This window comes from Schistocerca gregaria, chromosome 2, assembly GCF_023897955.1.
Source record: "Schistocerca gregaria isolate iqSchGreg1 chromosome 2, iqSchGreg1.2, whole genome shotgun sequence".
Lineage (NCBI taxonomy): Eukaryota > Metazoa > Arthropoda > Insecta > Orthoptera > Acrididae > Schistocerca > Schistocerca gregaria.
In genome coordinates, this window is record NC_064921.1 from 919,909,435 (window position 1) to 919,927,347 (window position 17,913).

General features: G+C 39.5%; 1 protein-coding gene across 2 annotated transcripts in view; it reads left to right on the forward strand.

Annotated features, from left to right (window-relative positions):
- Positions 1-17,913, forward strand: part of LOC126335353 (arginyl-tRNA--protein transferase 1) — a 147,197-nt gene that overhangs the window by 22,966 nt on the left and 106,318 nt on the right. For both annotated transcript variants that reach the window (XM_049998539.1, XM_049998540.1), the window contains exons 4-5: positions 5,354-5,467; positions 5,785-5,925. In XM_049998539.1, coding sequence (XP_049854496.1) covers positions 5,354-5,467; positions 5,785-5,925 — 255 coding nt within the window. The remainder of the gene's footprint in view (positions 1-5,353; positions 5,468-5,784; positions 5,926-17,913) is intronic.

Consider the following 17,913-nt stretch of genomic DNA (forward strand, 5'->3'; position numbering starts at 1 on the left):
CATTGAAATCCTAGAAGAAGATGGTTTCACCCTACTGAGGCAAAGAAGTTGTTAAACGACAGGTGAGGTATTAGCGGCGGCAGCTTGAAATTAGTGGAGGTTGAGACATGGCGGATATTGAGAAGAGAGGATATCTAGCTTTCGCAACCGATGGTTGCTTCTTCAGGAAAGAGGGAAGGAGAGGGAAAGACAAAAGGATGTGGGTTTTAAGGGAGAGGGTAAGGCGTCATTCCAATCCCGGGAGCGGAAAGACTTCCCTTAGGGGGAAAAAAAGGACAGGTGTACACTCGTGCGCGCGCGCACACACACACACACACACACACACACACACACACACACACACACACACACACACACACATAGACACCACACTGGGAAAAGCACCATTGATATCGCATTAACAAGAGGAGAAATAAAAGGAAGTATTCAACCAATATGGCATGACTCCATCACTATTATACGAAAGCACATTCAAATGAAGATAAAAATAAACAACGTCGCGCCACTGCCAGCAAGAAAGACCCACCAAATCAAACAAAGAAAAACAGATGAAGAAAAATTAACAAACCAGCAAGAACAAAAACACAGATAGAAACTTTAATAGAGGAAGGAGACCTTGAAAAAGCAACAGACAAAATAGAAGACCTCCTAAAAAATTCAGTGATACGAACAAACCCAAAAACAAGGACGGCAAAAGACGGTTCAATGCTGAATGCTTCAGTAAAAGGAACACTGTTCTAAGAACGCTCCACGGATTAAGAAACCAGCATGATGAGGAAACATACAAACTGTATGCAGGAAAGAGGAGAATCTATAAAAAAACTAATAGAAGAAAAAAGAACACACAGAAAGAGAGGCAAAAAGAGAAGTGAATGAAGCAGAAAAAGACTCATACATAGCAGCAAGATCAAGAAAATGGCTCATACACCAAACATAGACATGAAGTGATGGGAAGACCACTTCAGTAAGATACTGAACAAACGAGGAATCAAAACACCCCCAAAGAAAGAGAAACATCATCATGAACAAACATGAAGAAGATATAAAAGAAGTAATAAAAGCACTGAAGAACAAGAAAGCAGCAGGACTTGATAATATATATAATGAATATATAAAAGATGCAAAAGAGGCCCTCGAAGATGTATGGATCAAACTATTCAACAAATGCCTGGAACTTGGAAGAATTCTGACCCAATGCAGACCCTTGACAATAAAAGCTCTCTAAAAAGGTAGAGGAGACCCAATAGACCCAAACAAGTAGAGAGGCATAGCTCTGGAAAACACTCAGTTCAAGATGTTTTCAAAGATAACTACACAAAAAGTCAAATCCTGCGTGGACAGTCATCTCCCAGAATGACAAGTGGGCTTCAGATCTGGAAGATCAACACTTACAGCAGTCAGGCTTTTTCTAAACAACATCGACAAAGCACTACAGAAGAAACAAATGTTCTACCAGTGTTCATAGACTTTACCAAAGCCTTTGGCCTACTGGAAAGAGATCTCATAGTCCGAAAACTGGAAAACACAATGGGAGAAGATAGTGTATGGGCAAAAATAATCAAGTCAATCTTCGAATACAACTTAATCACAATATCAGACAACCTCTCTTTTTCGAACCTCATTCTGCAATCAAACGGAGTCTTACAGGGTGACCCAATGAGCCCTTTGCTGTACATTCTTGCCACTGAAGAAGTACTGCGAACTGGAAAAAATGAAGATGATGTACAGGTATATATATATGCTGATGGCATAGCCGTAGGTTCAACAGATTTACAGAAGCTGCAGAAAATCATTGAGAAAATAGACAAATGGTGCAGGGAACACAAACTACACCTAAACATAACAAAGACAGAAATGGTGATTTTTCAGAAAAGGAGGCAAAACACCCAAGAATGTGGAAATCAACGTCAGAGGACAAAAAATAAAAATCTCATCAGACTTTAAATACCTAGGGGTGACGTTGTAACCAACAGCCAAATGCTTCACAAAACATACAACTGAATCTGCAGCCCAAGCAATAACAGCAATACAGGAGTCATAAACATCCGCCTACTCAGTCTAGAAACGGCCATGAAATTATTCAAGGCAAAAATCTTGCCAATTCTGGCCTATGGGATGGAGGTTATATGGGACCACCTGACAAAAAAATCTAGAAACACTAGAAAAGATAAAATCAACTTATCTAAAAAGAGCAGTAGGTCTCTCAAAGACAACAAAATCTAGACTAGTGTACCTGCTAGCGAGAGAGACATTCCTAATTAAAGACATCAAACTTCGATATATGATGCAATACACCAGGGCTTCCAGAAATCAACTGAAGATCATGGAGGACAAATGAGTTAAAGTATATCCAGAGTTCTATGGCACTGAAGCAATGATGACCGCTCATGGACAGCACCAAACTACGAACTGCGACATGTCGTAACTAGATTTTCTATTCACGGCTTTCATCATCTAATTTGCAAACACGAAACTTATCATAACCCAACCACAATATGTGTATGTGTATGTGAACTGTGTAATGAATCCTGTGAACGATATCACATAGAACTGTGCAGTAAAAGAGTGAAATTGATAAATGAATATGTCAAATGTTAAGCAAAATGACTGTATATGGCTATTTGGCTGCAATTTTATTAAATAAAATTTTGGCAGAAGTACTTTCAAGCACTTTTCTAACCCTTATTTAGAGGTTATCCAAAACAAACAAAACATTTCTAACAAAAAAGACACCTGCTTGTTCTGTTGAAATAAAAATAAAGAAAATAGATTGTGATAATATGTAGCAGTGGGACATGAAACTAAGCACAAATTAAATGCAAAAAATTTTGGTGGTCTGTTAAGATATTAATAACTTTTAGAGAACCCTCAAATAACTGTTGCAGCTCTGCAGATTAGATGACAAGTAATTTATTTGTGAAATAACTAAGGGGCAATCATCATACTATGTTTGATCAAAATTTATTCCAGTCACAAAATGGCGGAAAAAATGTCATGATCGATTTCCTTCCCACCTTTGAGCTAATGTAGCATAGAAGCAGTGAATGACATGGTCTCGTGATTTTTAACAGTGTATTGTGTACAAAAGTTGTGCGGGTTAACCAAATAACTTCTGTGGTTTGATACTAATTAGTTTCAGTTTTAAGCTATCTTAAATTTGGCGAAAATTGCTGGACATCAAAGGGAAGGATTAGTTGAGATGGAACTGAGACAGGTTTGTAGCCTACTTCTGATATTCTTCCATGTATACACCAAGCAAGCTGTGAAGAAACCAAGGAAAAACTTGGAAAGAGAATGAAAGATCAGGGAGAAGAAATTAAAGCTTTAATATTTTATCCAGTGACACTGTAGCACTGTCGGGATGCCAAAGGATTAGCAAGACCAGTTAACTGGAACAGGTAGTGTCTTGGATAGATGTCATAGGATGAACATCATCAGATATGAAACAAGATTAAGGAATGTAGTTGAATGAAATCAGACGATTAGTTTTGTATATGAGTTATTAAAAGGAGTAGATGATTTTGTTATTTCAGTAGCAAAAGAAGTGACACTTGCTGAAGATGGAAGGCTATAAAAGGCATTCAGGCAAAAGCAAATAATAATTTCTGAAAAAGAGAAGTTTGTTAACAATGAATATAATTTAAATGTTAGGAATTCTTGTGCTGAGGTATTTGTCTTGAGTGTAACTTTGTACCAAAGTGAAATGTGGACAATAAACTTTTCAGTCAAGAAGAAAATAGAAGTTTGTTTAATGTGGTGCCACTTGGGAATGCTGAAGTTTAATATGTATAATAAGGGAAAAACTACCATTTAACTATAGAGGATTGCTGCACACAAGCACATAATAGAAGCCAGTTAACACTAGCTTTCGAGCTCTTCCTCTTTTTCTAATAGAACATAACAGATACCTAAATGTTCACGCTTGCAGTAGCAATGAGACTGATTATTGAATACTGACTATCGAAAGTACTTGCCTGGGCCGATGGAGGTGGCAGGTCTTTTGCCTAGATGACTCAGCTGTTGCACAAGGTGAAAGAAGTACAGAGGATAGAGCATATAAGGACGGAGACTGGTAGGGGGGGGGGGGGGGGGGAAGGAGAGGACAGTGGTGGTGAAGAGGGAGACAGGGAAGGAGGGTAAGTAATAGATATGGATGCAAGAAGGGTCAGAGGATTGAAGAAAAAGGGGGGGGGGGGGTTGAGAGAGAGAGAGAGGGAGAGTGCATACATGGGGGGGGGGGGGGGGGAGGAAGAGTGGGTGGAGAAGGTAATACACAATCCTTCTCTCTTCTGTCCACATCTATGCATGCTGTTACAGTGTGGATAGAAGAGCAAAGGGAATGGGTTAGGTGAGGTATTGGGCAACATGTTATAGAAGAGGTTTAGGCTAGAGTGATTTTGAAGTCATTAGTGTTGTGTGTGCAGCATGTTCGGCAACTGCTGAAGTTTAGATTCGTAGGGGTACTGAATCAAGTTTGGAAGAACAACTTATTAAAAGAATGTATCAGTTAATAGGTCTCATCCTGTGAGGGATCAAGGAGTAGTCAGTTTGGCAATGAGGTGTTTGGGGGGGGGGGGGGGGGATAAAAATTGTACCGAGGGGTCCAAGACCTGACTACAGAAAATAAGTCAAATGGGTGTAGATTACAAAACTTATGCAGAGATGAAACGCATTGCAGAGGACTGACTTATATTGAGAGCTACCTTTTTTTAAATGTCATATACATTAAAGCCATTTACAGTAAGGCAAGATGTTTGATGATGCATTGTACTGAATGAGGTATTTTGCAAAATATATTCAGTAATATGAGTATCATATTTTATTGCAAATAAATGTCAAACTTTATGTTGCTGCAAGTTGTAGCTTCTTTATCAAAGAACGGAACAAAACACTCTCCGTCTTGAATACTAATTAGCTGTCTTAGATGACTACTGGGGAAGAATTACCGAATAGTTTAAAAACATTCAGAAAATAACTGAGATCACTTCATTAATTGTTAGTGTAGTTGGCTCAAGAGCACTGAAAAGATGCCCAATTACAGCCAGTAGGAAACTTAGAGATGAATAAGTATTACTTGATACTTCCTCTTTCTCCACAGCTTATCATTTTATATCAACTTGTATCACTTAGTGGGCTGCTTTCGTATTATACATTCTTACAACTTTTTTTTAACACTGAAACTCATTTGCTGCAGATAGTTATCAATGGGTAGCTGAAGCCAGGGAATTGGCAGGAGGGTACTTAGTGTTTAATATATAAATTACTTACAAGTGGTATGGTTGCTGATCAGCTCAGATACTTCAGTGCCACAACTGATTGTCTGAGGGTCAACATTGTGATGTTTTATTTCTAGATGGTGGAGAGATGATGGATGTGCCCAATTTCCCAAAGAAGTCTGATCAGGCAAAAAAGCATAAAGAAGATGCCAAAGTTTTATCTGTAGATCCTTCCTTGTCTGGACGCATAGGTAAAAATTTTGGTTTATTGCTCCTTTAGTAATCTATATTTCTGTTTTAACACATTTCACTTGTGCATTAAGAGGTCAAATATTGTTACAAGTTGGTGTGTGTAAGTAAATCAGGCAAATGAGAAATGTGACACTTTCAGTCATAATGCTTTATTTGTACAAATGGATGGGCCGAGTATAAAATGACAACAATCATGTCAGCATTCTAATTAATAATAAGAATTGCATATAACAAGATTTGATATAAGATGCACATTTATGACATTAAGTAACTAATGTGTTCTCTTTTTAACTCTTCTAATTATTTGTTATTGTAGAACCAGAGGGAAGTGATCTGTCATGTCCAGAGCCACCTGGTAAACATAAATTAGAATTATCCCTGGAAAAATCAGGAGACAGCAGTGAAACATCAACTGACTCAAAGAAAGATGCAAATTTGCCTAAGAAAGTTTGTTTAGGTAAGTACAAGTGCTTTTAGTTTTTATTAGTAAGAATTTCTAAAAAAATTTCTTCTAATTTTGCTGTGGAGGTAAAACCCTGTTATAAATAAAAACAGTGGAAAACCCAGGATGGAAAAGTGCAATATTATGAAAGCCTTGTCTTCCATCTTTAAGCTCTCAGTTTTTCAAATCTTGCCTGCAGTCCCCAACAATCAGTCTTTCCTTCTCATCACATGTGGTAAGTCTCCTCTGACCTAGGGTTTTGGGTGACTCTTCCAAAATGTATCCCTTTTCATAAACCTCTCCAGTCCTTTTCCTTCACCCCTCTTCCTTCCCCTTCAACTCTTCTGCCAGAAGAAGGTATCATTGTCTCCAAAAATTTGCATAAGTTAAATCATTTTGTGTGTGTGTGTGTGGGGGGGGGGGGGGGGGGGGACGTGTGCTCCTGTTGCCACTTGATGAGTACATTTTTTTAAAATCTTTACAGCCTGGACAGGAGCTTGGGTGGGAGGGTGGAAGGGGGGGGGGGGAGAAGGAGAGAAATGAAGGAGGGGAAAATATATACCCCTCCCTCCCTCTCAAACACAAGGAGCACGTTTTATTTCTCGAGTCTAGAATGCCATATGGTAGATGGAGCCAAAACTTTGTAGTTTATTTCACATGTTTTTAATTGGGACCCAATTGTATATAAGCTGCAGAGACTAAAGCAAGCAAGAGATGTATAGCAGCCCAGGTGTTCGTAGATGTAGACATGATACCTAATCAATCTTAACCAGCTGAGCGATGATGGGTTCCTATATTGCCAGACCAAGATTGTGCGACATCTGCAAGTCAGAGTGACAGGGCAGTAGTATATGGTACATCATCAGTGAAGACAGTTTGTCTGTCAAACTCCAGACCAACTAAATAGATATATTCATTGATTGATGGTAAAATATTTTAAATAGGACTCTGATTTTAATGACAAGTCATATTTTTTGCCTAAACTGTATGGTGAATTTTACAATTTATGCACAAATACAGGTATTGTAGTGAAGAAAAATGTATTTTATTGTGCATGTAAAGCTATAGTCACACCTTTTTTGTAATAGGCCATATTTCAGCCAACTTTAGCCAGAAATTTATATTTTTGTCATATCTTTAAGGACACAAGATAAAAACATGAAAATGTTGCTCACATGACAGTGTATTGAGTGATATTGTCACAAATTAACACAGTAATTATTACAAAGCTTTATTTATCATGCCTGTAGTAAACAGTCAGCATACCACACTATTGTCTGATTAAAATTACTTGGTAGTTGGCACTTCTCGCTCTGGAGTCGGTTTCCTCCAGAGCCCTCAATGTCATCACCAAATCATTAGCCGTTGCCAAACTGCCACAGCAATTGGTCAGTTCACTTTCAATTCCTTGTCTGCTGTTCTTTCTTGACGTGTTTGGGTGCTGAATCATGGGTCTGACACTTTTGTTTCGTGTTTCATCATACATGATAACCACACCAAACAACAAACACACACACACACACACACACACACACACACACACGGACTGTACTAATGAAATACACATGTTCAGCTTCACAAACGAGGTTATCATAATCATAGATTGGCTTACCTTAGATAAGCTTTGCATAACATTGCATGAAACCAAGTTTTTGAAGGCTGCAATTCTTAGTCAGAAATGTAACAACTACACTCACTGTTGTACTTTATGGTTGTGTATTAACCTACCATCTTGCATGTTGTAGGTTTGAAGCTCATTAAAGGGTGTGAATTTTTTTTACTTCAGAATCTAATCGAAAGCTTTTGTATTCAATTTTGGTTTCAATGTAATGTTTTTTTTTTATTTCTAATTCTTTGGCATATAATTTTCATCGTTCTATTGACTTTTTTATTTGCTGTTATTTTACTGTCATCCCTTCTTCATTTGGAATGTGCCTTATGATGCCTAAAATCTGCATCCGAGTGCCAACCACGACTGCTTATCGACTGGTAATGTGGCAGCCAGTGTGAGAATAGTTTCAGGTAACGAATGATAACAAGAAATTAGGGTTTGCTTTTAGTGCTCAAACTGAACTTTTTCTGTCTTGAGTTTGGGTGTAGAGTTTGGCTTTAATAGCCATGGAAAAAGTGATTGTGATTTTAGTCCTGTCACAGACTATTGACCACCACTTTCTCAGATACATTACACATCACTTGGTCGTGAGTAGCTTAGGATATGAGTTTAAATTCAGTGCTACAAAATATGTCTCTTGCCACAGTTCAGTCATTGATCACTTAAAATCAGCTGTCAACAGAGCAGCTGCCGTTTCCATCATATCTCGCTGCAACTGCTTCCATCATTGCACCACGTTACATTTTAACAGCCTTTATGAAGTGATTCACTATGTTTGTGTGCTACCTATAACTGAGCAGTAGCTGGTGTCCAATGTGGCAACAACATAGTGGCAAGTGACAGGTGTCAATTGTCAAGTAATTTTAAATGTACTATAGTTGGTTCACTAACATAGAAAATTGTTGCATGGGATCAACAAAACACTCTTGAAGCCAACAAAGGCAGCTTTTGAAGTAATAAACATCACACATGTGGTCACATTATTTAGTTTGAATACAAACTCAGTCTGCTTCAACATGCCGCAAGTAAAGTGCTCCAACAGCATGAAGGTGGAAGGTTTTGTTTATGATTTCAGTTTTGATGGGGAAATATTATTTTGTAAACTACGTGAAGTTAAAGTTAGTGCAGAAAAGCACTTTCATATGTAACAACACTGTAGGGCCACCAAACACAGCAGCTGTGTGAGCATAATTCTGAAAATGACAGCAAACGAATACTGTTATTTGAACAGAGAGATCCATCTTGAACTGTGCAATCATTCTTCAAGGACTTGTATGAGTTGAGGGTGTACGGCAGCATCCTATTGTAGAAACTGAAGAATCCACATTTCAGACAGTTCTTGGAGAAGTACACAGTGCATACAGTTCCAGATCAATCTACGTTTAGAAAAAACTATTTGTCCATGTGCTATGAGAAGGTGTTCAACAAAATGTGGATTAGTGTTGTGGACCAGAAGGTCTGGGTATCCATACATCAAACCACTGATATGTGTGAGCATTTTGTTGCAAATGTTGTTGTTGAAATCAAACAGTGGAGAATCCAGAATGGAATAATGACAGTATTATGAAAAGGACAGATTGCTTCACATCATGTAGTGGGGATGTTGAGTCACAGACAGGTAAACAAAAAACTGCTGAACAAGTAAGCTTTTGCCCAAAAGTCCATCTTCTAAATTAGACAACATACACGCACACATTCAGGCTAACAAAACTCACACACACTTGAATACTGTCTTCAGACACATATGGACATTTCAGAAATAAGCATTACTTCAAACACTTCAAAAATTAAGTACTATACTCACAGTTTGTTCAGAGGTGAATTTTGTATTACATGGTATATAAAAAACAAGAATGTGTGTTTAAAAACTTACATAAAGTCATATTTTATTTTTAAGATCTTACTTATACAAGTTTTGGGTCATAAATGGTTGCACATTTCAATGTCTTTAAAATACAGGCTCTAATCATGAGTCACAGTTCCACACAACTGCCTCTTATAGGCAGCCATAGGTAAATGTCTTCAGTGACTATCTTCTTGGTCAGGGAATATCATTGTATTTATCGGCACTACACTAACCTCTGTTTTTCATGTAGTCAGCTTTCCTTGACAGCATCAGTGCTGCTGGATGTGACTGGTGTGCTTTCATGTGGCAGACACTACTGCAGCCTGGCCATATTTGGTGGTAAACATTTGTAAGCTGTTAGGGACCATCACATTTCCTCCTCTCTGTAACAGAGCTGTCTTCAGTTTGCATACACGTGAACATAGTGTATGTTTACTTGAATAATTATAGAAATAGTTTGGTAACAATGTAACTCTGTGGTATTGGTGAACATTGTGCCGTGGATTTGTGAGTTGCTCCCTTGTTGTAGCCCATTCTCATCTTGTGTGATGGGGTGAACCAGTTCTAATCACAGTTTCCTAGTGATACAGTGAGCATTACTTGTGACAGTGGATCATTGCTTGCAGACATCAAATTGACAGAGCTCTGTACAGGCGAGGCAATCATCTACAGTGCCTTAAAAACATAATAAGGTGCCAAATGGAAAAAGACAAGTTGGTCAAAATAAGACACCAACTTTTCCGTAAAAAAAAAAAAAAAAAAAAAAAAACTGTAATTGTGTTGGCAAATAGCACAAACAATGTGATCCTAATGTCATTTGTAGACTAAAACAAGAACACTTTTAAGCTATGAATTGCAATGCCTAAGGACAGATAGATGTCTTCTCTGTGCTGCTATTTTCCCATATAATATCAGTGACACTCTTATTCATTATTCGTCGTATTCTATGAATCCCATCATAGAGGAGAACATTAAAGGATGTGGAATAGATCAAGGCAGATATTAATTAAATGAACCAACTGCTAGAAACTACATTAACATTTACTTATTTATTTATCGGCTCAGCTTTAGAAGATTAGTTGATCACACACTGGATAGATATGTACCCAGTAGAACAGTTCATAATGGGAGGGAACCTCCATGGTATACAGTCACTGCAATGAAACTTCTAAAGAAACAGAGATTGCTGCATAATAAGTGGAAAATAAAGCATTGGGCTATAGATACAGAGTTGCTGAATGAAACACAGGGCAATGCATGATGCATTCAATGACTACTGTTGCAGAATATTGTCAAGTAATCTTTTGCAGAACCCAAAGAAATTCTGGTTGTATGTGAAGGCTGTTAGTGGCACCAAAGTTAGTATCCAGACAGGAACTGAAGTTGAGCATAGCAAAGCAAAAGCTGAAATGCTTAACTCCATTTCCAAATGTTCCTTTACAAAGGAAAATCCAGGAGAATTGTCCCAATTTAATCCTCATATCACTGAAAAGAGGAAAAAAATAAGTATTAGTGTCAGAGGTGTTGACAAACAGATGAAACACTCTAAAGGTATTGGCAGCAAGAGAAGTGGTGCAATACTGGATTGCGAACTTGCCACTTCTCTTACTACAATTGACTTACTTAAAACATTTAGCCGATCCTCTTCTCTGAATATGCAGCTGCATCAATCTCCATAACTTCTTCTCCGAAGAATTAATGCTGGTTAGAGGACCAAAAGATTTCTCTCTCTCTCTCTCTCTCTCTCTCTCTCTCTCTCTCTCTCTCTCTCTCTCTCTCTCTCACCAGAGAGTTCAGCTCAGGTATACTTTCGTTTCCACAAGTTTCACCCAAGCATACAAAGTCTTGCAAGTCAAGTAATTTGATAACCATTAGATACTATTAAATATAATCACAATTGCATGGTTTTAACAACAAAATAATTTATAGGTGTCACATGCGTCTTGCTTCATTTAGAGCTGACATGAAGTAAGTTAAAAGGCTATAGTCAAATGTTTCTTTTTCTATTCTTTTCTTCCCCCCCCCCCCCCCCAACAATCACATTCACTAACACAGCAAAGAATAGCATTTAATTACTCCATGTCCCCTCACACAGTGTCTGTGGCTCTTGCGGTAAACACTTGTTGGCGTCGTTTGACTGTCCCACTTATCGTCTTCTCATTACAAACTTCCAACCTGCACCCAGAAGTGGGTGGTGCAGTAGATACGCTTCCCCTCATCCACACTCATACATAAAATATCAGGTGTTCGAGACGGTGGAAGGGCTAGCGTCTCTAGAATTTACTCCAAAATTCATGAGACACTACAACTGTTAAAACTGAACAAAGCTCCAGGCCCCAATGGAATCCCTGTCAGATTCTATATTGAACTTGTGGCTGAGTTAGCCCCTTCCCAGTTCTTGGAAGAAGGCACAGATCACACACGTCTACAAGAAGGGCAGTAGAAGTGATCCACAAAACTACCATCCAAATCCTTGACATTGATTTGTTATAGAATTTTAGAACATATTTTGAGGTCAGACATAATGAGGTATCTTGAACAGCAATGGCAAACATTTCGAAAACTTCTATCATGTGAAACCCAGCTGTTTGGTTCCTTAGAAATTCACACGCATACATTTGAAACCCAACTCACACTTTCCTCAAATGATGTACTATAAGCCTTGGATCAAGGCCACCAGTTAGATGCAGTGTTTCTTGAGTTTCGAAAAACATTTGACTCAGTACCACATCTATGTATGATCATATGAGGTATCAAGTGAAATTTTTGACGTGACAGAGAACTTTTTAGTAGAGAGGACACAGCATGATGTTATCTTGGATGGAGAGACGTCATCAGATGTAAAAGTGCCCCAGGGAAGTGTGTTTGGGGCCTTACTGATCACATTGTGTGTTAATGACCTTGCAGACAGTATTTGTGGATGATGAAGTTATCTATAATGAAGTACTGTCAGAGAAGCTGCATAAGTATTCAGTCAGATCTTGAAAAGATTTCAACATGGTGCAGAGACTGGCAGCTTGGTCTAAATGTTCAGAAATGTGAAATTTTTCACTTCACAAAACAAACAAAAATGTAATATCCTATGACTATAGTACCAATGAGTCACTGTTGGAATCGGCCAACTCATACAAATACCTGGGTGTAACATTTTGTAGGGATATGAAATGGAATGATGACATGGATTCAGTCATGGGTAAAACTGACTTTGATTGATTGGTAGAATACTGGGGAAGTGCTATCAGTATACAAAATTGCTTACAAATCACTTGATTGATGGCTTCTGTGGGACCTGTACGAGATAGGACTAACAGGGGATATTAAATGTATACATAGAAGGGCAGCATGAATGGTCACAGGTTTTTTTAATCTGTGGGAGAGTGTCAAGAGATATGAAAGAAGTGAACTGGCAGACTGTTGAGGAGAGATGTAAACTATCCCAAAAAAGTCTAATAACAAAGTTTCAAGGACTGGCTTTAAATGATAACTCTAGAAATATACCACAACCCCTTATACCACTCACATAGGGATCATGAGGATAAGATTAGAATAACTATTGCGCAAAAAGAGACATTCAAACAATCAGTCTTCCTGTGCTCCATACGTGAATAGAACAGGAAGAAACCCTAATAACTGGTACAGTGGGACATTCCCTCTGTCGAGCACCTCACAGTGATTTGCAAAGTATAGATGTAGATGTAGGTGTAGATCATACCACAATGGTATAGCAGTTGTCAGGGTAATACAGTGCAAATCAGTAGGTCAAAATGTACCACACACTGCATACATAACATTTGTTATGAGGATAGGTCAGACAGTCTGTGAGGATAGGACAGGTGGTAAGCCACGGCCTCGATTAAGGAACCATCCTGGCATTTGCCTTAGAGATCTAGGAAAGACAAAATCGGAATGGCCAGACAGAGTAGTCCCATACTTTGAGTAGGAGATCAGTGACTTAACAGCCACACAGCCTCATTAAGTCCTTACTGTATTACGTTGCTCGATTGACACAATGACTGCTCATCACTATAGATGCAACAGGCACAGGTGGCTAGACTGCATAGAAGGGACTTCTTGGCATGGACTGGGTGGCAGCTGTTGAAGTCCGAGGTATTGGTGGTGGTTGGTAGGTTACTTCTCTCCTTTTCTACTCCCTCCCCACTCCCCCTTCCCAGCCCCCCTGCTGACTGTCTAACCTCCCAGCAGCACCTAGCTACCTACCCTCACCCCACCACCTCACAGACAGGAACAATAAAAGCTATACATTTGGGTTTTCAGCCAATAGGCCTTCTTCTGAAGTAGGAAGTGCACACACATTCACACGAGCACAACTCATACACATGACCACTGTCTCTTACCACTGAGGCCAGCCGGTGAGCAGCTGCTTGTGATGAAAGAAATAATCCATGGGCAGTGAGGATAACACTATTGAGAAAATTTAGAGAACCTACATTTGATGCTGACTGCAGAACAGATCTGTTGCCTCCAATCTATATTGCATGTAAGATAAGGTATGAGAAATTAGAGCTGGTACAGAGACATAGAGAAAGTCATTTTTCCCACATTCTGTTTGCGAGTGGAACAGGAAAGGAAATGACTAATAGTGGTATAGGGTACCCTCTGCCACATGCCGTAAAGTGGATTGCAGAGAGTTGATGTAGATGTAGAAGGAGGAGGTGGGGGTGGAGAGGGGGAGGGCTAGAAGGGTAAGGGTGGGGGAAGGTGTACTGCCTAGTGCTGCTTGTGGGAGCATGCAGAGATGTGGTGGGGGCAGAGTAGGGCTTCTAGGTATGTTGGGAAGCGTGTTGTGCAACTGGATAATCCAGCTGTCTGTCGGCCACAGTTTGTCGGTGGCTATTCATGTGGACAGAGAGACTGTTGGTTGTCATGCATACATAAAAAGCAGCACAATGGTTGCAGCGTAGCGTTTTGATCACATGACTGCTTTCACAGGGAGTCCTGCCTGTATGGGCGATGCCTGTGACTGAGCTGGTGTAGATGATGGTGGGAGGATGTATGGGACAGGTCTTGCATCCAGCTGTGCTGCATGGGATATGAGCCATGACATAAGGAATTGGGAGCAGGGGTGGAGTAGGGACGGACAAAGAAATTTCGTGGGTTCTGTGGGTGGTGGAATACTAATGTGGGAGGGGTGAAAAAGATAATGGGTAGGCTATTCCTTTGCATTTGATAGGATGGCTAATGCCTGTAACTGAACTGGAGTAGACGTTGGTGGTAGGATGTAAGGGACAGGTCTTGCATCTAGTTCTGCAGCAGGGATATGAGCCATGAGGTAAGGAATTGGAAGGAGGGGTGGAGTAGGGATGGACAAGGACATTGTGTAGGTTCAGTGGGCAGTGGAATACCACTGTGGATGGGATGGGAAAGATAGTGGATATGATATTTCTTTATATCCTACCCCTATAGCATCATGGGTTGCATATTCCTATATCCTATTCACTACCCTCCCATGCCTCCCATAGTAGTATTCTGCCATCCAATAAACCTATGCAGTATCCTTGTCCATCCCTTACTCCACCCCTGCTCCCAGCCCCATGCCTCATATCCCATGTTCCTGCAATAGTCCTAGATGCAATACCTTCCCATACATCCTTCCACTAGCACCTATTCCAGCCCAGTCAAAAGCATCACCTGTCGCATCAATGACTGATTCACATCCTGTGCCATCTGGATAATTCCTACTAACTGCACAATATATCCTCCACCTGACCTCAGCCTTCACTAGTCCCTGTCTCTTGCCCACCTATCCCCTTACCTGGTCCCATTCCAGCACTGCACAGCCTTCTAATCCACCAGTGTGACCACTAGTCATTTTCCTCACCTCTATGTGACTCATTTTCTGCTCCTCTCCCCACCCCTCTCCGTCACCTGAAACCTCCTGACTACATCTAGCAGCCCTATCCTGTCCTGAGTACATCCCTGAATGCTTCCACAAGCAGTACTACACCTTCTCCAATCTCTAAACTGCCATTGATCCCCCCTCACTTTCCCTGCCCCAGCCTTGTCCTCACCCCCACCACCCACAGATTGCTTGTCCCATCAATTGCAGTTACCCACAGTCTAGTTTCAGGGGCCAAAGACAGTGGTCGTGTGTGTGTGTGTGTGTGTGTGTGTGTGTGTGTGTGTGTGTGTGTGTGTGTTTCCTATTTTCGAAGAAGAACGTTTGGCTGAAAGCTCAAATGTAGAGCAATCTTTCTGTTGTTCCTGTCTGTGACTCAAAGTCTCCATGAAGGATATTTGCTGGTGACTACTGGTTTGTGAAGGTGCTACTGTACCCCATGCACCAACTTCTGACACCATTCCCACCATATTCAACTATACGTCCACTTGAAAAACTGAGTCAGCAGACATTACTACTATGTGTTTTACATCTTGACACACAATTTCCTTGTGAAAGCAGTAAACCACAATCTTGTATTAAAATACAACGTTATGTTGTAGTTAACCCCTTCACCGTTACACACTGCTCTAAGTCTTCTAAGTAATATTTAATTGTGTAGTGCGAATTACAAAGAAAATTTTAGCTGTGTTTTCAAACAGATGTACTTTAGTAATCTTTTTCATTTCCTTTTGCAACTTATAATACCATTTTACACCATGATATACAATGCAATTTTGAGTTTCTTGTTTGTTTTTCCTGGATAAATGTAATTTCAAACTGCCTCTTGTTCCATTATTACGTATAGACCTATTAGTGAAGTATTTAGCAATGTTTTTCCTGATATCCACCAGGGATTGGTAGATGCCCCAATTTTTAAAATAACTGTTTATAAGCCCAACTACTACTACCAATTATTATTCTTACAACCCTTTTCTGTGCTCTAAAAGCTGTGGTCATGTTTTGTAGCTTCGATCCCCAAAAAATAATCCCATTGCTAAGTGTATGTGGGCATAGTATGTCACCATAAGACATTGGCTGTTTCAAACTGATGCTACTACCCTAAGAGCATAACATGCTAATAACAGTCTTTGTGCTGGTATCTTTGTGTATTTGTTGTGTTATAGCTGACAGTCAGTGTTCATCCCTAAAAACTTTGTGTTTGTTGCACAATCTATAGAGTGATCATCTATGCTTCACACGAGAGAGTCGTTTCCTCTCTTTGTAAGAGATCTGGTGTTTCATCAGTGACTATGATGTTGCTGTCACCAGCAAAGAGAACTTTTCTCCATGCCTTACACTATCTGGAAAGCTATTAATGTATATTAAGGGCGGAATTTTATCCAATACGCTACACTGAAAAACACCTATGTTTCTTGACTGACAGTTGTTTTACTAAAAATACATAATCTGCAAACGTGTGTACTATCTCCACCTTTTGCACCCTGTGTCCCAAGTAACAGAACCACTAATTCACTATTCCTCTTATACTTAGCACTTCTAGCTTGCTTAGTAGTATTTTATGGTCAAGTGTCAAAAACGTTCAACAATTCTAAGAAAATACATATAATATAGGCATCTCTATCAAGAACTTGAGGTGTTGTCTTGTTGTGGTTTGACTTTAAGTGATCGATATATTGCAAGTTTCCAAGCCTCTACTTATTCGCATGTAATCACCCAGTTACCTCTTTTCCGAATTTCCCAGTCACTGTTTTGTTTCCTCTTGATGTTGTGATCCTGCTATGCATGTATTTAACCACTGGCTTCATTTCCGTTGGCAGAGGAGTTAGGGTTATAAGAGAGCTTCTACATTTAAATGACCCACTATGAAATCACAAAACACTGTTTCGATAATTCTTCTACATTCTGATAAGTTAGCCATCAATTCACAACCACTGATAATTAACAAAGCCTTTGAGACAACATGTCAATACAGATTCTTCAGTGCTTCACCAAAACCATAAATTCTTATGTAACTCCAGACAGTCTGGCATAGACTCTGTACAACAACATTCATTTTTCTTTACTGCTTGACCCCTGTCGTCAGGTCCCTTTCTTTTGCGAAGTCTACAGCACCTCCAAAGCACGACCTCAAAATGTAAGTGACTCCTCACTGGCCAGTCCAAATTACATGTCCATTGTCACTTTGTGCACTGTGGCCACATTTTTTCTTTCTCATATCTGCACATAAATTCCAACAAACACAGGCACAGCAGGTGCTCTTTACTCTACAACTGATTAAAGTCACATGTCTCACATGCACAACTTCAATCGATCTAGTTACTTAAGGTGTTACATGTTGGCATTTCCTCGTATCTCACTTACCATGTCTACAAATCTCAGAATTGTTCTCGTTCAATGCATATTCAAGAACGAAAAGTCTAAGGCCTCAATTGAATCCTGGTTTAAGTCCATATGCTTTAACTATTTTGCAGAATACTTTCCTGTTTCCATTTAGTTTGCTTTCCTAGTTTTGAATTAGTGTATTCACTCCATGCTCATCTAAGTCTTTGAAGATACAGTGAATGTGCTGTATTGCTTTCACAAGGTAAGTGCTCCCTAATTTTTTGTATATAAAACGATTCAGGTCCTTCCTTCCTTGGATCCACCTGACCTGAGGTACAGGTTCCCTCTTTCACAGGTAAAACT